This window comes from Felis catus, chromosome B2, assembly GCF_018350175.1.
Source record: "Felis catus isolate Fca126 chromosome B2, F.catus_Fca126_mat1.0, whole genome shotgun sequence".
In the NCBI taxonomy this organism is placed as follows: domain Eukaryota; kingdom Metazoa; phylum Chordata; class Mammalia; order Carnivora; family Felidae; genus Felis; species Felis catus.
The window spans coordinates 22,872,122-22,899,453 of NC_058372.1; the positions used below are offsets into that span (position 1 = coordinate 22,872,122).

Below are 27,332 nucleotides of genomic sequence, written 5' to 3' on the forward strand. Positions count from 1 at the left end.
AAGAGGCTCTCAGGGGACAGAAACAGGATACCACTGTACTTCCAGGGTACCTTAGCTGGATGCCTGGGGCAAGTTAAGGAAATCTACTTTTCGTCCTGCTGGCTCCACAAGAAAGGGGAATTTGTTTCAGGAGCCAAACAGCCTGGGAGAGGAAGGCCTTCCAGCCCCAGGAAAGCATAGGAATAAGGGACCTGACTGCCCTCTGGGTTTCATCTTGGCCTTCTGTCTCTACTTCTGTCTGTATATCTGCTTGGTTTTCTTCTCTGTAAACTGCCATTCTTTGCCTCTCTGCTCCTTAAGGCAAAAAGACAACATGGAAAGTACCTCTGTCGAAGAATGACTTAATCCCTGTCATCCCCAGCTGTAAATTCTCATGGGTCAAGCATCTGTCTGGGTCCAATCATCTGAGACTGGGACTAGGGGTAGGGTGGTGTAGAGAGGAAGCCTCACTGCACAACATGGCTGCCAGGGCCCACTGCTCTGGAGAGGGAGAGAGGAGGTGTTCACAGAGGAGGGGAAATCACTAGTAGCTATGCAGATACCCCAAAAGGTAACCACTATGCTCTCAAGCCTTAGCTGCAAAAGCTCAGGGTTCTATAGTCAAGCTCAAACCCACATCCATATACAAGAACTACACTTCCTCATAGAGATTTATACTTTTAGTCTTCCACTTAAGTGTGGCCATTTTCTTAGGTACATCCAGTGTTACAAATGCATATATGATTTTGAAGTTTGGAATGCTCATGACACATCTCCAAACAGAAATGCTGATTAACACAAAACACCCAAACAAACCTATCACATGTCTTTAAAACTCAAAAAGAAATGCAATTGCTTTTTGTAAGTCAATATAACTATGCTATTTAAAATTAGATGTCTAATAGTTGATGTGCTTTGAAAATTATTTTACCATGAAATAGACATAAAAATAACAATAGAGGGGTGCCTGGGAGGCCTAGTCGGTTAAGAGTCCAACTTTGGCTCAGGTCATGATCTCGTGGTTGGTGAGTTCAATCCCCATGTTGGGCTCTGTGCTGACAGAGGGCTGGAGCCTGCTTCGAGTTCTGTGTCCTCCTCTTTCTGCCCCTCCCCCACTCACTCTGTCTTTCCCTCTCAAAAATAAACATTAAAAAAATACCACTAGATGATGGCAAAATAGTGATAGCTCCTAAAAATGATTGCTATCCCTTGTTTAATGAACACTGACAGTAACTAGTTAGTATTCACTTACATCACTGAATGAACTTCTTCCTGAATTCCAAATCAGAATACAAAGTGCCGTCTGCCTTGTGCAGGATCCCTCTGGTATTCAGACTCTGTGGTGTAGACATCAGGCCTGAATCAAAACCCTGAGATACAAAGACATAGGGCCTGTCCAGAGTGGAAGTCTCATCAGATACCACCCTGTGAACAGATGTGCTGGCATCATTTCCTGGCATGGGGCGTCCTTCTCCTCTCCTTTGTCCCACTTTTCTACCAGCAGCATATATATACAGCACTTACCCCGCCCCACCCCCCCAGTATAATTAATTATAATTAATGTTTTCTTAAGATGCTAAAAAAATCCCTTTCTCATATCTTAACCCCACCATACTTTTCTTCTCTTGTCATATACTCAACCTTCTTTTTCTGTCTTTTAATCCAATATAATTAAGACCTTGAGAAAGCAACTTTATTGCTTGCAACAAACGATCGTTGAGCAACTGGACGCTTGAGTATGAGCTTAACTATAGTAAATACAACATATAAAGCTTTCCAACCTAGATGCTTTGCTGTTCTTGATGTGTGTTTAATGCTTGCATTTAATTAAAGTTAGTTTCTCCCAGAAGAAATTCACCGCTAGGATATTAACATCACCATCAACAACAGTATTAACATTTATTGTATACTTATGTGCCAGGCACTGCAAAATAGCCTTATAAAGTAGGCCCTAATGTTAAGTCCATTTTAAAGATAAAGAAACTGAGGCTTAGAAAGATAAAGCCAGCTGCTTAAAGTCCCACAGGCCAACAAGTGACAAAGATAGGAGCTGAACTGAAGGCAACTCCAGAACCCATGCTGCAGCCACTACCCCACAAAGGCTTCCCCGCTCTGGGCAATGACATGCTCTATTCCTTCCAGGACATAACATGAAATAAGACAGAATATGGCAACAACTACATTGTGTAGCTACTGAAGGTTAACTGAACCCCAGAAACCACAATCCAGCCCAATCTCAGGAACCTGATCAATCTGACACATAAGCATTTGCCTGGGACAAAGGACATGCAAAGGCTTTGCTTCCCAGTGTCCTCAGATGACAATGCAGCCTCCAGAAGAGAGACTTGGGGTGGTCACATGGCTACTCTGGTCTGACATGACAGTGTGGCTACTCATTTAGTGAGAATAGGAATACATGTAAACCAAGGCATAGATGACCCAGTTCATATATACATGCCAGTGTTTAAGTGTCTTTAAAAAAAAAAAAACAAAACTGAGTAAAGTAATTGGTTTCATGCCTTTGGTAACAGATTCTATTATTGCAAATTATTGATCTTGTATATGGTATCAGGAAAGACAGTTAGCTATTTAGGAAAATAAAAGTGTGACCCTCTCATCTCGCAATACCATCGTAAGTTCCAGATGGATCCAGAAATACAATTTAAATAAACAACTTAAGAGAAAATGTGAGTAGGGGTGCCCGGGTGGCTCAGTCAGTTGTGCATCCCACTTCAGCTCAGGTCATGATCTAAGGGTTTGTGAGTTCAAGCCCCAAATCAGGCTCGCTGTTGTCAGCACAGAGTCCACTTTAGATTCTCTGTCCTCCTCTCTGTCTGCCCCTCCCCTGCTTGTGCTCTCTCAAAAAAAAAAATAATAAAAGAAAAAGAGAAAATGTAAGTAAATATTTATATAATCCTTTATGTGTTAGATAAGGACTTTTTAAGACAATTGAAGGAATTAGTGAAAAAAACATTAGATATGACAATACGAAAGAAGATAAAATATTGCTATGTCCCAAACACCACACACAATAAAAGGCAGATAACAATCTGAAAAAAAATCATAACAACCATGAGAGAAAGTGGACTAGGATTCTGGGTATATAAATAGCTTATACAAGTTGATCTGACAGGTTTTATTGTTTATAAAACCCCAACTCTTATGAGAAGTATTCAAATGATTAACAAGCACACGGAAAGATTTTATTCCACCATTCACTGAAACAACGAAGTGCTCTGATAATTATATGTAAATAAGTATAACTTTTCCACATCAAAAAAGCATTAAAAAATTTAAATAGTACACGATGAAAGCAGAATTCTCTGAATATATATGTATGCATGTTCATTCTATATATTAAAAAAAAAAAGACTAGAAGAAGGACATAAAAATGAAAACAGTGCTCATCTGTGAGTGGTTGAATTATAGGGAATTTAAATTATCTTTCTTTTCTTAAAATAAAGATCCATTATATCTAATACCCAAATCTAATATTTTTAATATATAAGAAAGAAAAGAATGGATGGAGCTAGAATGTATCATGCTAAGTGAAATAAGTCAGTTGGAGAAAGACAAATACCATATGATTTCACTCAAATGTGGAATTTAAGAAATAAAACAGATGAACATATGGGAAGAAGGGGGAAGAGAAGAGAGGGAAACAAGAGACTCTTAACGACAGAAAACAAATGGTTGATGGAAGGAGGTGGGTAGGAGATGAGCTAGATGGGTAGTAAAGAGGGTACTTGTGATGAGCTGCATGTAAGTGATGAATCACTGAATTCTACTTCTGAAACCAATATTGCACTGTATGTTAACTAAAATTTAAATAATAATAAAAAATGTGGTATAAAAAAAAGGAGGGAGAGAGGAAGAAAGGAAAGAAGGAAGGGGAAAGAAGGAAATAATTTGTAACTTTCAAGAGGTTAAGAGGCAATAAAAAGTTTGGTGTAATAAGTGCCCAGAACATATAAAGAACTCTTACAGCCCAACAAAGGACTTTATGAAAAGATCAGTTAGTTGCTAAGGAAATATAAATCGAAACCAAATGATGGATGGATGGATGGAAGGGAGGGGGAGATGGAGGAAGGAACAAGTGTCAGAGAGTATGCAGAGAAACTGAAACCCATGTACATTGCTGGTGGGAATGTAAAATGATTTAGCTACCATAGAAAACAGTTCGACAGTTCCTCAAAAAGTTAAACAGAATTACCAAATGACTCAGCAACTCTATTCCTACGCATATCCCCAAAAGAATTGAGAACGGGGACTCAAATGCTTTTGCATACATGTTCATACCTGCATTATTTACAGTTGCCACAATGTGGAAACAACCTAAATACCCACCAGGAAAGGAATGGATAAATAAAATATATGTTTCTACGTACAATGGAAAATTACTCAGCCATAAAAATGAATGAAGTATTGCTACACGGTATAAGGTAGATGGACCTCAAAAACATGCTAAGTGAAAGAAGCCAGACACAAAAGGTCACATACTATATAACTCCATTTTTTAAAATGTAATGTAATGTCAAGTTGGCTAACATACAGTGTATATGACATATTCAGAATAGGGAGACCCACCGAGACAGAATGCAGACTGGTGGCAGTTAGGGGCTGAGGGATGGAAGGAGTGGGGAAAGGGAAGCAGAGTGTGGGGTTTCTTTGGGGTGATGAAAACGTCTTGGATCTAGATAAGCAGAGACATGTGGTGGTTACACAATACTGTGAATGTATTAAATGTCACTGAACTGCTCACTCATGTAAATTTCACCTCACTAAAAACAACAATAGAAAAATAAGTTGAGAGTAGCCTTTCCATGGGGACACCATCTACATGGCCACCAATTTAAAACAGATTTGTCAGACATCCATGAATCGGAGACTTAGATTCAGGGATAAAATGCAGTAGAGATCTCCTCCTCCTCACATCTGCTATGGATTGTTTGGATCTATTTTTCCACAGAATACATCCAGCAGATATTTTAACACATATGATTTCTTGATTTTTATTGGAGGCCTCAGGTGGGAAACTGTTTATTTTTTATTTTTTTAATGTTCATTTATTGTTGAGAGAGAGACAGAATATGAGCAGGAGAGGGGCAGAGAGAGAGGGAGATACAGAATCGGAAGCAGGCTCCAGTCTCTGAGCTGTCAGCACGGAGCCCAATGCGGGGCTCGAACCCACGAACTGTGAGATCATGACTTGAGCCAAAGTCGGACACTTAACCCACTGAACCACCCAGGCACCCCAAGAAACTGGTTTTAAAAACATAATGCAAAGGCCCAATTGATAAACAAATATGAATTTTGAAATTTCTGCTACTGTTTTATTCTAGCTTTATTTTTCATATTTACTGATGATAAGGACCTAAAACTACCACCTAACTAAAATTATTAGCCACTCAAGGCAGCATACCAAAAGATGATAATAGCTCTATTTCACAGTTGCTTGAAAGTATGTATGTCAGAATGACTGAATGTAATTTTTTTTTTCAACGTTTATTTATTTTTGGGACAGAGAGAGACAGAGCATGAACGGGGGAGGGGCAGAGAGAGAGGGAGACACAGAATCAGAAACAGGCTCCAGGCTCTGAGCCATCAGCCCAGAGCCTGATGCGGGGCTCGAACTCACGGACCGTGAGATCGTGACCTGGCTGAAGTCGGACGCTTAACCGACTGCGCCACCCAGGCGCCCCTGAATGTAATTTTAATTAAACAAATTTGTAATTAGGAATACAATAACTGTCGTGCCATTTTTATATTACAGCCTGAGCTAGAAGAATAAAAATCCTCCTTGTAGTACCGTAAGTAGGAAACCTAAGTAAAAGCATTATTTAAAATAATTAAATGGTGTCATTACGGTGTATAAATCTGGTCATATGTTATGGGATCCAATTTCGATCTCCACCTGGTCCAGCCATTGGCCGAACAAAGCTGTCTAAGGGGCAGGGCAGGCACTACTGGAGACATCAGATGATTTAAAGGCAGGGAGGGAGGGCACCCCAGAAAAAGACATGAAAATGTGTTGCTCCCCACCCCAGCTAAAATCTCTAAAACACATGTTTTCTGAGACGCACTTGAAACCACTCTGCTCTGAAGGTTGGCGGGACCTTGAATTTTGGTTTTCTATTAACTATTAGGATTTTTCATCTTGAATACCTATACTGATCTCCTTTACTTTAACTATGCTAAGAATAGCTTCTATTCAGACTAGTCTTCTGAAGAATTTGATCTGTTTAATATTGCCAGGTATATTCCTGTATCAGACGTGATATAACATTATTCGGGATTCATATTGAAATAGATTTCCTGGCAGTAGGAATCCTGAAAAGAAGTTCAATGTGCAGGTATTCATTGACTCAATCCAGGTTAAAAAAAATATAACATTCTAAATATAATCAAAACCAGCTCTTCTTGGTTCTCCTTGCGATATGCTCCTCACACCTTCTTTTCCTAGCTTTCTTTGTCTCATTTTGGGGAGGCTGTTTTTGGCTCCAGAGGCGAGTGGAGGTCAAGTTTAATTTCAGGAGCTGTGTGTACTTTGTATTATACTGCACTTCTGTTCCCAAGGGGTGGCTTTATCTTCTGGAGGAGGCAGAGCTGCACAGCAGGTGCCTAGGTTCCCCAGTCTTACAGAAGTAAAGGGAAGCATATGCAACCTTAAGGAGTTTTTTCTTTCCCATGTGCCATTTTAGGAAATGCTGATCAAAGTATTGTTCAAATTCCAAATTCCATTCATATTTTCAGGTCTTCATTTGCATGCCATATCCTTTCTTAAGTTAAATACAGTGGCTATATACAGGCCCAAGTGAATTTAATTAATTTAATTGGTGCTGGGGAGTAATCTCTATCACTCCAGTATAATCCCTGCTTCTCGGAAAGGGCTAATAGATATCCTTCACCTGCTCTATCTACCCCTTAAATGAGCTATGCAGGAAGGGAAAATAAAACAGGTAAGTGTCTGAAAAGTGAAACTTCCCTACAACATTATTGTAAATGAAAATTACCAAGCACATAACCCTGAAGAGGCAGGTTTAAGTGCTAGAGTAAGGACATTTTGTTTGCTCCGTAACACATCAACCCTCTGTATCTACCCATTAAATCAAGTATTCTCTAATTACTAGCATTTGTGGAATAAATATTCATGAAGGCACAACAGGGGGGAAATGAGAAGAAATATGATTAACCAAAGTATTTTCTATCATTGAATTTCCTACTGAAGGCCTCCTATTGGCCAAATCCATGTGGTCTTGGCAGATCTATCTGACGGCATTCTATAATCTCGCTCCTGCAAGACAGAACCTTCCATGGCTTCTGTCCCCCAGCCTCTGCTCCTCTACGTGGACCTCCTGGATTGCACTTCCTAATTCCTTCACTCAGTCTTTCTCTCTTCCATCCCTTAAGACTTCCTTGGGGTTTGTTCTTTCCTCATCTTACCCTTTTCCTGTTCCAGACATGTCCTGGGCACCTCCTATCTAGAGCTGCCAACTGTATATCCTAATCTTGTCTTCTTGCTCATGTGCTCTTAGGTCAGCATTCCCACGTGGCCTACCTAAAACTCAAGAAGTGGGGCGCTTGGGTGGCTCAGTCAGTTAAGTGTCCTACTCTTGACTTCAGCTCAGATCATGATCTCACAGTTCTTGAGTCTGAGTCTTGCATCAGGCTCCATGCTGACAGTGCAGAGCCTGTTTAGGATTCTCTCCCATCTCTTTTTGCCCCTCCCCACCTTGTGTGCACGCAATCTCTCTCTCTCTCTCTCTCTCTCTCTCTCTCTCTCTCTCTCTCTAACAGACTTGAAAAAAAAAAAAAAACAAGAAGACCAGAAGTAATTAAAATCACCTCCTCCAAACCACTGCTCCCTCTACTTAACCCCTGCCTCAAGGTCAGCCCCCATCCTCGTAGTCATAACACTCAGGACTGGGGAGTGGTATTTGGTCCCTTCATCTAGGTTGTCTCTCCCAAATGGGTCCACATTTCCTGTGGATTTTTACTGAATTTCCTTTCCATCAGTCAGCTTTTCCCACAAGGCTTCAGCCATGGTCTCAGCTCAGACAATTATCTCCTCTCATTCAGATGTGCTTCCATACCTTACCCTACCTCCAACCTTACCCCATGGCCAGCACAGTCTCAAGACAGATAATCACTTACAAACTTGAAAACAGCTGAATTAGCTCAATGAGTACCCGCATATTCTACCAGAGAGGACCACATGTTTATAAGGAAATACCAGGCCTTTAAGGTCTGGCCCCTCCCAAACTCTCCAGCTTTATTCCCTTCCCTTCCTCCCTGCCCTCCCGGCTCTGCCAAGCTTCCTGTATGCTAGGTACACTCAATTATGTTCATATCTCTGTGTTCCTGTCTCTGTGCCTGCTGTCTACTCTGCCTGGAATTTCTTGGCCCATTCCATACCTAATTCTTATTTGTCAGCTGAAACATAATCTGTAAACATTTCTTGGGCATTTAAGGCAAAGTGACATGATGCTCTTCCTTGAAACCATGGTGGCACCATCTCTCACCTGACACTTCTCATATTAAATTGCAAATATCTATGTGGACTGACCTCCTATCAGATTGTGAGCTCCTTGAGGACAAGGACTCATTTAAAAAATCATTTAAAAATTTTTTTAAGTGCTTAGCTTTGAGAGAAACAGTGGGGGAAGGGCAGAGAGAGAGAGAGAGACACAGAATCGAAAGCAGGTTCCGGGTTCTGAGCTGTCAGCCCAGAGCCCAATGTAGGGCTTGAACCCACAAACCATGAGATCATCACCTGAGCTGAAGTCTGACACTTAACTGACTGAGCCACCCAGGTGCCCCTAAAAAGTCATTTGTATATCTCCTGACCATAAATATCATAGATATCATGGTGCCTCACCCATGGTAATGTTCAAATACATATTCACTAGAATGAATGAGTCACAACTTGAGACACATGAATTTTTAGCTATTCTAGCTAAGAGGAAAGGACCATTCAAAATTATACTGAATAGAAACATTTGGAGCTCAAGGGCCCTCTGCAGCCTCATCTCTGCAGTTCTCCAGAGTTCTCTGGAAAGGAAGCTGATGACTTCTGCCTGTCACCCTCTTATTTCCTGCCCTCTTCCAGTGCCAAAAGTCTGCGATTATGAGTCTTAGAAATCACTTGATCTCAAATAATGAAAACTCAAATGAAACAACAAGGGAGTCACACTTGCTTAGGGAATCTGACCAAGGATTGGACAACCAAGCTGTGGAAAGGGCAGGGTGCGGCTGGGCCCCAGGACACAATGGAACCTGGGACTCAACCATACCAGCATCTTCTCTCCATCTTGCATCTCTGTTCTGCTGCTTCCTTCTCCCTCTCTGCTTACCACATTCTCCCCGCATGGGACACATGGCCAGAGATGGTTCCTAGGTATGTCACTCACAGCTTAAGCTCTCTTTGGTCTTCTATCCAAACATTATGGAGAATAGGCCTTACTGGCCCAGCTTTATCAGGCGCTCACCCCTGGATCAATCACTTAGGCCGAGGGGCAGAGTCCCACTGGACCAGTGTAGATGCTCTCCTATTAACCATGCATATTGGGGAAGAAGATGCTTCTAGAAAAGGATGTTGGCAGCCATGTCAGGGGTCCACTATTCCTATTATGCCAAATGGCATGCCTTAGGTACACAGGTGGCTTGGAAAGTCCACATTCAACACAGCTAAGGTTTTTCTGCCTTCCCTGTACAGACAGCTTTTTTCTCCCTTTCATGTTATGTTCCTTCAAAAATTTCCCTTGTTCCTCATCTTGTGGCAAACAAACATACACAAAAGCATGTCATGATTTGACTCTCTGAATTTCTATTCCACCTTGCAATTGCCCCTCTTCCAATCAGAAAAGGGTTTCCTAGGTAATCATGAAAATTTGCATACTTCCAACACCCCACACTTTTCTGATCCTGGATGCTCAGAGCTTTAAAATATATTTTACAGAGGATACAACCAATCTTCTTAAAAGGCATTTTTTTTCCTTTTACTTTTTTTCCTTTTCTCTATTTGAACACTGGTCTCAAAAACATTATTTTTAAACCAGCAGTTTACTCAGAATCTAACTTGCTATGACCTAATTTCTGTTCCTAAGGAGCAATTCTCCTCTCCACTCTGTTTTTCCTCAGTAAGAAACCGTCATAATGGATATGGGTTGTAAAGGCTTCTGGTCACCCAGGTGCAAAATGTTAACAAATGGGGTCTCCTCTACATAGAAAGGGATGCCAGTTTTATCTGCAGAAAACATGACAGAAGTATGTTGTTGCTGGCTTTTCTTCCTTTTTATCATTCATTCATAAAAAAAATGTTTATTGAGTAGTTGCTATGTTTTATATCTCAAGTAGAGTAGAAAGTTACAGACCCAGTGTCTGGCAGTAACTGGCAGTGCAGTAGTGGGAACTGTATAAATACAATGCAATGTGGCAACTGCCAAAAAGACTGTGTTAGAAATGCTTATTCCACCATCACTACAGAATTCCAAAAAGTGCACACCGTGTGTGTTGCTGGACAGACGATCATCTAGGAGAGATTACCATATTTAATAAATGCTGGGATAAGATAAGTGATTATTCCAGTAAAATTCTGTATAAATGTTGAGACCACAGCAGTCCTCTCTCGAACAAATACTTCACCTGCTTAATTTTCACTGCTGGTTTCCTCTCTTCTCATCTTACTATTGTACTTTCTCTCGGGAGAAGTTAGCCAGATACGCCAAATAGAGAATCTAAAAACTTTCATGGGGTATTCTTTCTCCTCTGAGAAATATTAAGTAAGACATCATAAAAAAAAATTATGTTGACAAAAGATGAGGTGACTGGCATTTTGTTGAATTTGTCCTCATTTCTGAGCTGTGCTTCCATGGAAAAGATTTTAGTCTAAGCTGAGATGGAGTCAGGTCTGCACTGGAATCCCCAAGCCTTCATTTGCATGGGTTGGGGGGGGTGCGGGGTGCATGCAGGAAACCTGGTGGGGGGTAGGGGGAGAGCTCTGCAAGGTAGGAAAGAAGACGGGCTCAAAGCAGAGTTGCTGAAGTCCCAGGGGACAGGTGTGACACCAGAGGGGGAAAGCACAGGGACACCCAAACCTGAAATAGCACAGGACACCATAAAGACCCCAGAGTCCTACAGGTGTGCCAGCCAGGGGAAGCAGCAGCAGGGCCGGTGATATGCAGGAGGAAACCCGAGGGCCCCAGGAGAGTCACCAGCATGTTCACAGGAAGCTTGTAAGCAAATGGGAGACACCTTTTGGGATCTCCAGACATACTTGAGGGTAACTCTGCAGGAGGCTGAGGTCCCTGTGGGCACGTGGTGGTGACATGCTGGGGATATCTGAATATAAGGTCCTGAATTCATTTCTTAAGTGTCTGACTAGTGCTCTGACTGCCAAGCGGCCCTATGGAGACGGGACTCCCTAACTTACACCACATTGCCTTAAGGTGTCCTCTTCTTCATGTAAATCTCATGGAACATTCTATCTTACTCTGTCCTCACTAGACACATGATTAAATTCCCATCATAGTAATACTTTCTCTGGCTCCAAACTACACATGAATAAACAGACCCTCCTTTCCCCACCAGGGAAGGTATAGGTATTCAAAACAAAACAAACAACAAAAAACAAAACAAACAAAAAACAAACCAAAACAATAACAACAAAAACCAAAACTGAAGCTCCTGTTGGTCTCCTGGATTTTCTAACTTAACCACACCCCGCCCCCCCCCCCCCCCCATCTGGACTCCAAAGCCAATCCCAAGTCTAAGTAGGGGACAATCAGGAGCCTTGGGTCTTCAGCCAACCAGTGGAGTGTCCAGGCAGATGGCTGCCCCTAAGCCCGGCTGCCCTGTGACTGCTTGTCTGCTCTGTCACCTGCTTCCACTGTGCTTGCTGACTGCATGGCCCCCTACCAAAGGTCCCCAATAAGAAAGATGCCCTAGCTCTTGGGTACCATTTGGACCATCTGTGGGCACGACTGGTCCCTTCCCCTGGAGCTGACCTTTCATCCCGAGAGGTGCCTGCCTGCCTGCTGCCACCTTTTGTACATCAACTGCTTGCGTCTCGGTTATGACCAAGTTAAGAAAGATAACTAGCCCAAGAGACATTCAGGTGACCAAATGGCACCACCCCAGCCCACACACTGTGTGCCTTGTAGCCCCAGCCTGTGTGATGCTGGAGCCAGAGGGATTGACAAGTCTGCTAAGTCCATCTCTGCTATTGAGAAATACGAATTTTCTAGAATGATTCAAAGAGGTCTCAGAGACTTTCTTACAAATCATAGGCCCATCTTTCGAGACTCAACTCTGAAATCTGTACTCAGGATAACTGTTTGGTTATCTTATATATGATTCTGAGGCTGTATGTGGATTCATAAACGTCTTGGTTACTAAGACATCATCGTTAACTGTGAGGGCTGTAGCACATTCAAGGTCAAGCCTCTGTGGGGTGTGAAGGACAAGGTAACTAACTGACACAGTGCAGACAGTGCCGTGGGGGAGGGGAGTGAGGGGGGGAGGGCTGGGAGGGAGGGGCAGCCTCCCAGGGCTGGCTCTGGGTATCAAATTTGGGTGGTAGCTTAGTTGAAGTGACCTTGTGACCTGGGATAACAGATTTAAAGATCCAAAATGATTTAGAGCATTGCTCATAATTGCCCCAAATGATGGGGTGGGGCTGCCCTTCCCTGTCACATTTCTGCCAGCAATTCTGTGACAGGTTGTCCTTGGTGTGCATTTTAACTTGCTTTAATCTGATCAATATCGTTAGGGGTGAGACAGGGAAACATCAAGTGATGTTACTTGAGCCTCACATCATGGAAAGAGAGCATTCAATCTCCACGCTACAAAAAGGTGCACAAGTTGCCAAGTGAGGATAACATCCAAAGAATTCCTTGAAAACCGCTAATTGAAAGTTAAAGAGGGAAGAGCAGCTCCATGGCTAATTCTCACAAAGGTGTGCTATAACACAGCACATCACTGAAGATACAGCTCATTAAGTGCCTGGCCTCTCTCCTTGCCTGGCTGTCATCAAGCAATCTCTCTGCTCCTTCTCTGCCCTGTGCGGAGATGCTGTTCCTGGGGCCCTGCCAGGTCAGTGCTGAAGGTAATCCCAAAGAATCCTTCAGCAAATGGTGAAGTGCTGGGGCACAAGGCAGAACAAGGTGTTCGGGGACTGAACTAATTGTGTTTTAATTTGTCTAGCGCTGGTGGCAAACAGGGCTGCTGTGTGACGGTGAGGAAAGGCACCCCTCGTGGGCTGCTTTAAAAAGAAGCCTTTGGGAGAAGGAGGGAAAGGATGGGAGGCAGGGAAAAAAAACAAATATCCAAGCTAAAAATAGTATTCTTAGAATTGCTTTCTGGGCTGTCTGAACCACAACAATAAAAGTTCTTACACTCACGCCACCAGCATTGCAATAAAAGCGAAGAAAGGGAAAGAAGCCAGGAGGGTTCTAAAGCAGGCCTGGCCACCTCGAGCCACCTCCCTGGGACTGCATGCTGTCAGCTTCAAGCGGACACAACTTCTGACAAGCTCTCTCAAGATTAGCTGTAGCTGGCTTTTCATTGCTGGCCAAGCTTTAAGTCCAGATAACTGCACTTACTTGGCTCTGTCACAAGAAACCAGACCAGGGAGTGATTTGTAAACCAGGGATGTCATCCCACCTGTCCCTGTCCATAGCCTTTTCTCAACACACAACCCAGAGAGCCGCCATATTGACTACACAGCTTGGCCGGTCAGCATCTTTGTGATTAAAAATTTGCTCCTTAAGTTGCAGGAAGAACATGTATCATTTCAGAATGATACTTTTATATGAAGTCTGTTCTGCTTCCCTTTAGTACCAGAACTTCCTATTTATATGTATTTGGCTGCCAAGTCCAAGACTCCTAGCTGTGCTAAGGTTATTCTTTATTTTAATAAACAAGACGGGTTGATTGTGAAAGTTACTAGTATTTACTGTAATAGCTAGCCATTAAAAAAAACCCAAACAAACCTCTGTGTCATTTTGAAAGAATTTTACATATACGGGCTCATCTAATTTTTGCAGTTATACCCATTAAAGATGATGTTAGCGCCCTTGCTTGGCAGATGAGGGAACTGGGCTCAGACAGTCCCAATTTCAGACATCTAGGAGGCGCAGGGCCAAGACTCAGCTGATGGCTTCTGACTCTGGATTCTGAGCTCTTTCTTGCCTCTAGTTTTTATGTCATAAAATACTTCCAGTCATTTAACAAAAGCTCCTCTAAGGAGTGAAGAGGGATCAATGAGCTATCCATCAAGTGTCACATAGTAAGGCAGCCTCCTTCCACTAATATAAACATTGTGGGAAGATACAAGTGAGCAACTATGCCATCGTGCCTTACAGAGTGTCCATCAAGTGCAACAGCCTAGAAAAGTTTAAATGCAAATAAGGAACACAAGATAGGAATGAGCCAGTGATTAGGAGCGGTTACCTAGAGCCCTAAATGTGGGGTAGACTAGTGGGCGACGGGGAAAAGAGGGCAGTACGCGGGTGCTTGTTCCATTCTGAAAAAACATCCTGTGAACCCTTTTGGTTGAAAATGTTCAGACAGTTGGCTCTTTGTTCTGGAAAGCAGGGCTGAGTTGTCTTATTAGTGGTCCCTGGCCAGATCAGCAATAAGGTCTTGATCCAAGAGTGGTCTATCCACAGATTGCCTGGAACCTCAGAAGGCAGCCTGGTACAAAGAGCTCTCCCTAAAAGGGGTACTGGCAGTTTGACCAGTCAGTTGGATTAATTCCTTCCAGTTTGCACTTTGATAATGGAGTGGACTGGCCAGAAAAGACTTTGGCCAATGCAGAAACAGATGGAGATGTCCGTGTTTGTGTAAGTAGCGGGGCGAGGGGCTGGGGGAAGACACAGACACTGGCTAAGAGGAGCGAGCAGAGGGATAGAGCCAGAGGCACCCAGCTGAAGAAGGTCTCTGGCCTCTGGACCCATCTTGGTTCCAAACAGGTTTCCTGTTCTGAATCAGGTGTACCCTTAAATGCATCCCCTATGTCTTAAAGTGGCTACCATGAATGAATCTGTCCCAGCAACAAAATAACATAACAACCCAGAATTCTTTTTATAGGAACTGAAGGTTTCTACTGAAAAGCACTTACTGACAGTAATTAGAGTCAGAATTGTGTATATCTCATTCACAAGGTATCAGAAGGGAGACAGATGTGCAGAACTTGCTATCCTGTCTCCTGGGAAATCTTCCCATCCCAATGGCTTCTTTCCTTTGAATCTATAACCCTAGACATGTGCCCCTTGTTTTAAGTCCATGAGAGGTTACTGAGCATCAGTTACGTGCAAGTAATCGTGCATGCAATTTATTAGGCTTAACCCACCTTATATCTATCACCTTCTACTTTTTATTGCTGTTCACTTTTCCTGTGTTATTTGGCTCCACAAAAATTAGGATCTTGCCTTAATATCCTTGTGGTCCTAATGTCTCCTATGACACAGGAACTCAAGAATCAATTAATTAATGTTTTTACAACATGCCTCTCTGCCTGAAGTTCAAGGAAGTCTAAAAATGGTAGTGCTGGAGTCAGAAGCTACTGAGTTCAGGTTAAAAAGAAAACAAAGAAAGATATGTATAAACAGTAAACCTACTAACTTGTAAAACAACGTCAGAGGCCATTAGACTCATGTGGCTAATTAGAGCAAGGAGAGGCATGTGACTCAAGTGAAGCCTGTCCGCCAGCTGCTCAGTGACCTCTGACTTGGCCAGAAAAGTTGAGTGGGGCCAGGGAGATTCCTTTGTCGAAAGTGTCAGAATTGGGCAAGGTGCTAGCAACTGGTGCTGAGAGCTGACACCTGACAGTCATTTAGACTCAGGGGCTGGGCAGGGTATTCAGAAATCAGCAAGATACAGACAGAGCCTGAGCTACATGGCAGAAAGTAGAAAGGCAGGGGGTGGAGAGCCAGAGTCAGTGTGCGGAAATAAAATGCAATAGAGAAGTAGAAACTGGTACACACACCCCAGAAAGAGCTCGTGCTCTTTCTGAAGCCTAGTTGGTGTGCCCAGCTTTTCCTATGTTCCACCAAGTATGTTTCTTGGAAACACAAGAAACCCCCCACCTGATACACCTCCCTCTTGTGAGGTCCTTCTCTTCCTTCTCCCTGCTGGCCAGAACATATAACTAAAGCATGATTTTAAGAAATATATTTCAGAAGACATAAGAAATTCTCTACTAAATGATATCCCAGTGGTTCTCAACTGGGGATGATTTTGCCCAACAGGGTGCATTTGGCAATGTCTGGAGGCATTTTTTATCATAAATGGGGATGGTAGCAGAGGCCACAGGTATTGCTGACAAATTACAATGCACTGAATAGCCCCCAAAACAAAGAATTATCTGGCCCCAAATATCAGTGGTGCAGAGGCTGAAGAACCCCACTCTAGACCAAGGGGCTGATAATACAGAAATCATTCAAAGATCAAACATCACCTGATGCACATGTATAGAGAAAGTCAAGACAGGGAAAATGTAACAATATTAAGAATTGGTGTTAGGGTGTTGAGATGGTGAGTGAATCTCTACCTTTTTATTTTTAAACTTTCATGTTTTTATTGGATACAGTTTGACAAAGCAAAAACAAACATACCAGGAAAAGAAAGAAGGGAGGGAAAGATTGGAGGAAGGAGAAATCACTCCAACTGCCTCATCTTTAGGTGCTCCCACTGCCACATCATGGCCAGTTATGGGCAGGTGATGCCCATGACTCATACCCACTGAGAGGTGGGGCTAGCCACGTTGAGAAGGTGCCTCTCCTGGTGAATTACCTCTTGAGCATTCTGTTAAAAGTGCTGACAAATGCTCCAGTATCCCTACCTATGCCAAATTAGTTCAAACTACAAGTGGTCAGCCATAAAGGACAGAACCATTATTGTATCAAGTCGGGCTGAAGAGAGCTGGGACTCACCTTTGGTGCCCAAAGCTCGAGGTATGCTCCCTTTTAGCATCTCAGCCCCAACTAGACCCTGACTATGGGTTCACGGATTCAGGAAAGCATGACCGTGACTGTGTGAGCGGGCTGTGCAGGGTAAGCAGCAGCCTCAGGAACAGGGTGGAAGTCTTTGGGAGGCTCTGGTTTGGGGACATTGCTGGGCAGTGCCTGCTGCAGACACCTGGGCACTTTCCCCACCACGCCCCACTCCTTGCAGTAAAATCAAGTAACTCTTTTTAAATTCTCAAGTTCTAACTCCCCAAAACCTCTGCCTTGAGCTTAAGCCAAATCTGTCCTATTTGAGCCCACTTTACAGTCCATTTCTACAGTTCACAAATAATTGGTGGCATTCCCAAATGAGGTGTTAGTAGCTGAAGACACTGGATAAGTTTTCTTCTGCCTTTCTTTGCTCTCTCTCCTACCCCGGGCTAAGAAATATTTTAAGCAACTGTGTTACAGGAGAAAATAAACACTGTTCACTATAATTCCTTCAGTTGCATGGGCCATGACCAGTGTACTCAGAAATGTGTCGGGCAACAGATATCCAAGTTTGTATGTTGACGTACATATTTTCCTAAGTTTTCTCATTATTCAGCGCATGCATATAGCACAATATTGCAAAGGCATCAGAGTACATGTGGTGACCGTAGTTCTCCTCTCCAAAGTAATCACTACTCTACTTTTTGTTATATGAAATTTGGAACTATAAGAACTCTACTGCACATCAAGGGGCCTACAGATTAAGTGGCAAAGATGCTCTGGGAGAAGGTTCCGAATGGCAGACTAGAACAAAATGTCATCTTCTTCTAATATGAACAGCTACGTCCTTCAGGGCGCAAACTGTTATTTGTAATCCAGAAAATATCTGCCCATTTGTCTAACATTATGAAATTAGGTTCATATTCAGCAGTTTATGTCTCCCTGAAAAATCTTAGGATATGCTTTTGTTCACAAAATGAAACCTAATTTGTTGAAAAAATAACACATGATTTGTTCAACTACTTGTTTATTTCAAAGAGTCATTCACTCATTACTAGCATTTCTCAGTTTTTGATGTTAGGAGAAGAAAGGGTCACAGCTCTTTGGACTGTCTAGCAATATTTAATTTATGTGTTTAGAAGATAAAGTTAAGTCTTGAGTTCAAGATATGCATTGATGAGTGCAAGATCAGGTGACCCTCCACATGCCACCACCCAAGTCAGGAACTCTTAATGGGAGGACAACAGGAGGGGTGTAGGGTCCCTCAGGTAGGGGCGCCTGGGTGGCACAGTCGGTTAAGCGTCCGACTTTAGCCAGGTCACGATCTCGCGGTCCGTGAGTTCGAGCCCCGCGTCAGGCTCTGGGCTGATGGCTCGGAGCCTGGAGCCTGTTTCCGATTCTGTGTCTCCCTCTCTCTCTGCCCCTCCCCTGTTCATGCTCTGTCTCTCTCTGTCCCAAAAATAAATAAACGTTGAAAAAAAAATTAAAAAAAAAAGACCTATGAGAGGAGGATTTTAGAATATGTGAGTGGCTCCCTCCCCTATATCAGGGATCCAGAAACTATGGGTCAAATCTAGCCCACCACCTGTTTTTCTAGTTACAGCTTTGTTGGAACACAGCCATGTTTGTTTGATTTCATTTTGTCTATAGCTGCTTTTGTAACAGCAGAGGTGAGCAGATGTCACCTCAAAAGTCAAAAATATTTACTATCTGGCCCTTAATGGAAAAAGGTTGCTACCCCCCTGCCTTAGATACTTGCTGAGAATTTACTCAGTGAGCCGCTATTACTAAATAACATCTCCTTTTCTGTAAATACGTCTTTTTCCTCAGGGCTATAATAGCAAAGTTTACCTTTGGTGGACAGTAACAAAGATCCAAAAACTAGTGGCTTCAACAAGATACTTGTCTCACATAAAAGTCCAGGGCTGAATGGACTCTAGCGTCGGAGACCCAGGCCGTATGCAACACAACTTCCATTTCAAAGGTCATAACATGGGCCATAATGGCTGCCAAAGTACCAGCCATTACATTCACATCGAAGTAGCAGGAAGAAAAAAGGACAGCCTCAACCCAACTTTTCAGGAAAACTTGTAGAAATACCATTAAACACTTCTACTTATAAATTATTGGCTAAACTCGGCCACATAGATACACTTAACTTATAGTGGAGGCTCAGACGTGTAGACTTTTAGTTGGCTGGCAAGCTGCTTAGATAAAAAATTAAGGTTACATTATTTTTATATATATATATATATTTAAAGTTTATTCATTTATTATTTCTGAGAGAGGGAGAAAACACATGCAAAAACAGGAGAGGGACAGAGAGAGAAAGGGAGACACAGAATCTGAAGCACACTCCAGGCTCTGAGCTGTCAGCACAGAGCCCAACGTGGGGCTTGAACTCACAAAGGATGAGATCATCACCCGAGCCAAAGTCGGACGCTTAATGGACTGAGTCACCCAGGTGCCCAAGGTGACATTATTTTTTAAATGGGAGGTTGGATATTGAGAGATAATTAGCAATCTCTGCCACACCAAGTCCCTTTTTAAGATCGGTGCACACTCTGGGCAGGCTAGTCATTTGGCAGAGCTCTGGAATAATAGGCCTTAAATAGTTGTTTAACATTTATTTAAAAGATGGTAAGATCAATGCCAATAAGACATATTTTTTGGTTAGATGGTTTCTTCCAAATTTCCAGTCAAAAGTACTGTCTCCTTCAGAAGAAACTGGACAAATTCTTCTTCCAGGTAGTATGTGGTTGTGTGTATAGACTGGCATCAACAGAGTACTCCTAGACAGTCCAGTGATTTTTTAAAATTTAATTTTATTTATAAAAATGTTTTTTAACTTATTTTTGAGAGAGCACGACAATGTGAGTGGGGGAGGGACAGAGAGAGAGGGAGACACAGAATCTGAAACAGACTTCAGGCTCTGAGCTATCAGCACAGAGCCCGATGCGGGGCTTGAACTCACAAACCATGAGATCATGACCTGAGCTGAAGTCGAACACTTAACCAACTGAGTCACCCAGGCACCCCAGTGATGTGTTTTTCTGTTGTTGTTGTTTTGTTTTGTTTTTAATGGAGTATCTGTCTGCCTGGTCTGTCTGTGGTCCACAGGACCCTGATGCTACCTCAATCTCATTGTAATGTCTCCAATTAACATGCCCATTCTACATTTACCCTAACTACTGCAAATCATCTACAAGTCAGGAAAACCCAATATTTGCTCCCTACCCCAAACCACACTTACTCCCACATCCAGACAATAACATTGCTCTATAACCTTTAAGATCTGATGATATTAACCACAAAGGGCAACTCATCTAACTTTGACACTGGTGATATGAGAGGCAGAGCTACAGAGCTAAGGCATTAGCAAGAAGCAAAAGCTTAAGAAATAAAAATTTAAGAAAATATTCTGAATCCTTGATTCCAAAGGACTTTTACGTATCAAACAACAATGGGGAAAAAATTAACAAGTCATGTGCTTCTGGCATATCAGTTATTACTTAGCAATCAGTCTTATTCCCGTACTTTTCCTCCTTCTCAAAAGTGAGTAATCAGAATTTCAGTATTAACATGTAAATTCCTGGAAATTTCTCTCTCACATAAAAGTCCCAGGCTGAATGCGTACTCCATTGTGTCAAAACCCCAGGCTGCTCCATACATTCTATTTTCTGTAAAGCTAAGGGGCAGATATCATCTACAAACTCCAAAGTAGATTTCGAGGCTGCCAAAAGCAGCTGAAATCAAGTAGAAGCCAATGAGAGGATGTGAAGAAAAGAAACACACACACAGTGGCATTTCTCAGAAAACACAAGCAAAGATACATTTCTCAGAGCTGAGGGCTACGACGTGAAGTTCAAAATCTTTATCACTGAGGTAAACAAAAGGTGAATCTTTTGTTTGTAATAAGAGAGGATTTGGGACGGGAGGCAGAACTACGTAAAGAATCAATGAGATGAATGAGCCATGTTTAAAGAAAGAGTTGATTTCTTGGTACTGGAGAGGAAGAAAACTATGTGTTGTGAAAACAACTAGCCTGGATGATCACCCTAGCCCCTCTCTGCCAAGTCAGCCCCCAACCTCACACCTCAACTTTATGCAAATAGCTGGCTCAGAAAATCCAGTGCTGTTCAAATACAAGTAACAAAAAAGCAATCATGTGCACACCACAGATACATCAATTTAAAAATTGGGGAAAAAATAATGAAGATGGCAGAAAAACTCACTAACAAAGAAGTCACAGAAAAAAAAAATGTTGCCAATGGATCATAAGAACTTGCTGGCAAAATATCCTGCAATAAATTTTAAAAACCAAATGAAGCAATTTCTCTGTGAAGCAAAATTACAAAGCAGAAATAGAAAGTAGACGGCAAGAAAACAGAACGAACAGAAATGTGAGCTCACAGAACTCAGAAAAGGTGGGGAAAACAAAGTAATCAAAGACGGAAATGGAATGTGAGCAGGGAAGAAGAGATTGCAGAAAACAGTAAGGGACAGAGAAGCTAGCAATGAGAAAAGCATTCAAAATGAAGTGGAAATAAAGAGTTTTAAAACATTAGACAGAAAGCTGACAAGTAGAGAAGTCAGACAAAGAAGAGCCTACTCATGTATAACTGGAATCCCTACAGAAAGAAACAGAATAGAATGATGGATCTGAGCAAATCCTTAACAATATAACTCAAGAAAACTTTTCTAAAGCCAAAGCAGAGTCAAATCTGATTAGCGTAAGACTCTCTCTCTCTCTCTCTCTCTCTCTCTCTCTCTCTCTCTCACTCACACACACACACACACACACACACACACACACACACACACACACACACACCCCAGGGTGAACAGGCCTCAGACAGTTAGTAAACTTTATCCTAGGACCCAACACAGCTTTTGGCATGTGGCAAACACTTCATAAACATTCACTGAGAGACTAACCAAACAGCTTTTTTTCCCACAAACTCCTCTGTTCCTGGGATGTGATATGGTAAGAAATAATTTCTAAAAACAATACTGAAAAACTCCAAGATCCTTAAAACATTCTGTTTCACATATTTTTCTTTACGAAGGCAGAAAAGATTAAATACACAGTTTAGAAACATTTTCAGAAAGGACTGGTATAAAAATCTTTTCTGATAAACGATACATTCACTATAAATTCTAGAGACGTTTTATATCATATGCATTAAGTTCCAGCAAAATTTCATTATGTGTTTCCATAGCCATTTTTCACAGAGAAACAACAAAGGATAAAATCAGAAAGTTTTTTTGTTTTTTTGTTTTTTTTTTACTTACTTTGGATGTTCAAACTTGTCTATCAGTTCAACTTTTTCCACCAGGTCTCCTCCAATTGTTCGTACTAAGTCATAGAAATCGTTTTCTATATAATTCTCAGAGGGTAACCAGAATGAGATGTCATTTATCACAGCAGGATATTTGCTAAGAGGCTAACAAAACAAGAGAAGAAAAGAGATTGATTTGTTAGTTGGATGAGAATGTTTAAATTTTTCATGGAAAGTTACACTTGGCTAATTAGAAAATGCTGGTAAAGCATTATTTCAGCACTTGGATTTTCAGGGACAAAGTGAAGAGAAAGATAAAGCCAATGTTCAAAATTAGCAAATTCCATTATGAATGTTATGGATTCTTATCACATTCATTTGTAACATTATCATATATTATATTTATATAACCATTAATGTTCAATTTAGTATAAAGCAATTTGAATATATCATATTTCAGGGTTTTTTTTTCCCATTTGAATACTAGAGTAGAAAAGTTCACATTTAATTAACAAGTGATTCATTAATTTCCTGTGATATTTCAGGAAATCATTTTAATAGAGAAATAAGTAAAGGCTTGTCAAAATTGATATTTCAATTAGTAATATCATTATTTGTTAGTATTTCTGGTTATTAAAATAAAAGACTGGGATGATAAAGTAGTCATTTGGGGAGTTATTTTTCAAATTATGGTTCCAAGAATAAACACAAATGTAGTCACTTCCCCCATTTTATCCCATTTTTTTCCAGTTTATTTGAGCTCATTATTATACTGGACAGGTGTTTAAAATTAGATGCTTTTATGAGTCACTGCATTTGTTTATGTGGCGCATATATATATATATATATATATATATATATAATTATATATATATATAAAAAGTGTGGGTCCCACTTATATATATGTGGGTCTATAAGTTACTGCCACGATAAAAAATGTTTTGTTATATAACTATGAAGTCCTAAGGGAATATGTGCTAAAGTATAAATCTGTTAGAAGAGCAAGTTTATACACTGGTTTACAGCAAGCCTGATATCACTATAAACCCTTTAGTGAATCACTGATCAGGAAAAGTATAACTTTTTAAATGGCAAGACCTCTGAAGAATCAAATACTCAAATGAAAAATGTTTATACAACTTGAAATATCAATAAAGTTGTCAGACAAATGCATCAGTTCAGAACACACATTTCAAATGAACGTTATACAGCTACCATCAAGGTGCTTTTGACAAAATAGCAAGGCTCCTGAAAAACATCCTGGGTTTTCTCTCCTATAATAAAGTCAGGATCCTGTGATAAATCATCCCTGGGTTAATGTAACAACACAACAGGAGTTTGGTGGTTACACAAGTTGCTCTTCCTTTGGACAACATCCTCCTGCCACTTTAGGAACACGAAAGTTTAGGGAGATTAGATGAAAGGCTGGGATTGACAGGAATTAGCACAAAATGTCCTCTTCAGCTGATCTGAGCTGAGATACCACTGAGCCCTGATGGCAGAAATGGGAGGTGTCCAACTGAGCATTAGTGTTAGCAACCCAGTGACAACAAGAAACATGATAGTAACATAATAATGCTGTCCGCCAGGATATAGGCCCCCAAAACATTAAAAAATACATCTTACAGTAAATTACACTTTTAAAAATTAGGGCGAAAAGCCCAGACTGTTATACTGCAAACTAGTTTAGGCTAACAAATTATATACGACAAGTTTAAAGTAATGGTTTATCTAAAGGAAGCATTCACTATATTAATTGGTATATGTCAGATGTGGGATACCTACTGATGACTTATGCTTTTTTGAGGGGGAAAATAAAATTTTGTTTTGAAAATAAGATTATGGATCTATGGTCACTGGAACGTAGGCTTTCTGATCCTGAGTCAGAGGTGGTGTTAAAAACTAACCAGGGGCTTCCCACTGCTCTTAGGATAAAGTCCCCAATTCTTGAAAAGTTCTAGTTCTTTCTGTTGTTCTCCAGGCTCTCACACCAGCCTGGTTATTCAGTTTCTTGAACACACTAAGTTACTTCCTCCATATACTGTTTCCTGCCCTCCCTACCCTATTTCTGATCCTGTGTTACCACATTCAATTCTAACCCTCACAGACTCCATTAGTCCTTTGTCATGGCAGCCTATACTTCTCTTTCATACTACCTTTCATATTGTGATTGTGTAATTACTTAATGTCTGTCTTCCCAGTATATTACAATTTTTGAGGGTGGGGTGTGTATCTTTTTATACCTCCAAATCTCTATTACCTTGCATAGTCCCCGTGACATTGTAGGTATTCATTAACAGCAGATTACAACACTACCTAGTGTGAGCAATGGCTACATTACAGTGAATCAATCAGATGTTCTTTCTTCTGTAGCCAGACCAGCTAATGGGTGCGTAAGGTCAGTAAGGCATAGAGACTTGCCTCTATCCCTGGCTATGCTGCCATGAAGAGATAGTGATCATGTGGGATGACACAGAAGAGGTGGACAGGCAAAGTGATTTGGTAAAGACTTGATAATCCACAATCACAGAACCAGATAATTTTAGAATTGGAAAAAACCTGTTAACCTAAATAAAGAGGTAGACTGAGGCAAGCTTGAATGACCAGAAACTGAGTTTATTCAGGAATAGCAGAGGAATTGCAATTCAGAAAATTCATGCTGCAGGTGAGTCCACTGAGAGCTTGGGGCAGGCTACATCAACAGGGAGGAGTATGCAGAGAAGGCAGTCCAGCCAGAGTCTAAGCAGTAAGTACCCTGGCAGGAGGATGACAAAAGATCTAAATATATATAAAGAACTTATATAACTCAATATTGCAAAACCAAATAATCCAATTAAAAAATGGGCAGAAGACATGAACAGACATTTCTCCAAAGAAGACATACAAATTGCTAACAGACACATGAAGATACTCAACATCACTCATCATCAGAGAAAATGAAAATCAAAACCACAATGAGATATCACCTCATACCTGTGAGAATGGCTAAAATAAAAAATACAAGAAACAAGTGGTGGTGAAGATGTGGAGAAAAAGGAACCCTCGTGCACTGTTGGTGGGAATGCAAACTGGTGCAGCCACTGTGGAAAACAGTATGGAGGTTTCTCAAAAAATTAAAAATAGAATTACCATAGGATTCAATAATTCCACTACCAGTTATTTACTCAAAGATTATGAAAACACTAATTCAAAAATATATGTGCACCCCTGTGTTTATTGCAGCATTATTCACAATAGCCAAAACAGGGTCCATCGATTGATGAATGGACAAAGATGATGCAGTATATATACACAATGGAGTATTATTCAGCCATGTAAAATGATGAGATCTTGCCATTTGTAAATGTATGAATGGATCTAGAGCATATAATGCTAAGTGAAATAAGTCAAAGAAAGGTCAATACCATATGATTTCACTCATATGTGTAATTTAAGAGACAATAAGAAAAAACCAGACTATTAACTATAGAGAACAAACTCACGGTTACCAGAGGAGAGGTGGATTGGAGGATTGATGAAAAAGGTGATGGGGATTAAGAGGACACCTTGATGGATTCAGATGGGGCACCTAGGTGGCTCAGTCCGTTGAGCATCAGACTCTTGATTTTGGCTCAGGTCATGATCTCATGGTTCCTAAGATGGAGCCTGCTTGGGATTCTTTCTCTCCCTCTCTCTCTGCCCCTCCCCTGCTCACTCTCTCTCTCTAAAAATAAATAAACTAAAAAAAAAAAAAAAAAGGACACTTATGAGCACTGAGTAATGTATACAATTGTTGAATCCCTATGTTGTACATATGAAACTAATGTAACATTAAAAAAAAATTAACGTTTATTTATTTTTGAGAGACAGAACGAGAGCAGGAGCCAGAAAGGGGCAAAGAAAGGGGCAGAGAGAGAGGGAGACACAGAATCCCAAGCAGGCTCCAGGCTCTGAGCTGTCAGCACAGAGCCTGATGCGGGGCTCGAATCCATGAATGGTGAGATCATGACCTGAGCCAAAGTTGGATGCTTAACTGACTGAGCCACCCAGGCACCCCTAAAACTAATGTAACATTGTATTTAACTGTACCGGAATTAAAATAAAATTTTTAAAAAGAGGCCATGTCTCTGTCCTGCTCTGTCCCTAGGATCAAAGCTTCACTTAAGCCGGAGGTCATGGTGGCAGCAATTTGTAGCAGTGATTATTGCCTCCTTTCTAGAGTTTACAGAGCACAACCACCACCTGGCCCTATTTCTAAGAGTTTCGTGGTTCCTGTACTTGTACTTGAGTGAACACTTTGGCCCAGTGCATGATTCAGAGCTCTTTTAGTTCCAACATTCTGCCAGAGCCAAACCTCTGGTTTCCCTTCCCTGCTTATGAACCCAGAATGCACAGTGTCTTCATTCCCGCTCTCAACTTTGTGTTGGTCTTGTCCACAGATATAGATCTTTTGTAGGGGGAAAGGCGAAGGCATGGTTCTTTTTCATGTTCTCTTTTTAGACTGTTATCTCTCACTGCTGTGTGTGTGAAGCAGGTAGAGAGAGGCCTACAGAGCAACACTGACTTGACTCTGTATCTCCTTACACAACGGTTCTTAACTTTGTCTGGGAGAGGACAGAGACCTCCCTGACAATGTGAAGGTTCAAATCCTTGTTCTAGAACATATTTTCACAAACACAGATTTCTACATGGGACTTCTGGATTCACAAACCCAGTAAAAGTCATTCAAAGGGTCAGATAAGGACCCATACTCAAAACCGTGTCATGAGTTCAAATACAGACAACTGAAACTACTGTATGAAGGGAATTTAAAAATACCAAAATTGTTCTTACTACCATATGATATATACACATAAGTATGCAGTTTGCATTCATATACATTTAAGGAATGTATATTTTATGATAATAAAACCATACATGAAGTCATCATTGTCTTATGGTAGCTACTAGAAATGCAGTCACATTTATATAAACAAAAAAGTCTGCTTTTTATGGACTGGACTAAGAAACTCCTTATTGCAACTCAGGACAACTCTGAAGGGCCCCCCTCATTCCAGAGCTGCCTATGGGTAGGCAGAGGTCTTTGTGGCAAATGCATCATAGCCCACCTTCTCCCTCTGTCCAGTCCAGCTTCCGTCCCTTCCCGTCCACAGGG

General features: G+C 41.3%; 1 protein-coding gene across 40 annotated transcripts in view; it reads right to left on the reverse strand.

Annotated features, from left to right (window-relative positions):
- FARS2 (phenylalanyl-tRNA synthetase 2, mitochondrial) overlaps window positions 1–27,332 on the reverse strand; it is a 618,373-nt gene that overhangs the window by 214,281 nt on the left and 376,760 nt on the right. For 38 of the 40 annotated variants that reach the window (XM_019830295.3, XM_019830299.3, XM_019830296.3 and 35 more), the window contains one exon: window positions 22,212–22,363. The exons of 1 other annotated variant lie outside the window; for it this stretch is intronic. In XM_019830295.3, the coding sequence (XP_019685854.1) occupies window positions 22,212–22,363 (152 nt within the window). Of the gene's footprint in view, window positions 1–1,315; window positions 1,350–22,211; window positions 22,364–27,332 lie in introns of those variants that run through there. One more of the 40 variants, XM_023253711.2, reaches the window with a different exon arrangement.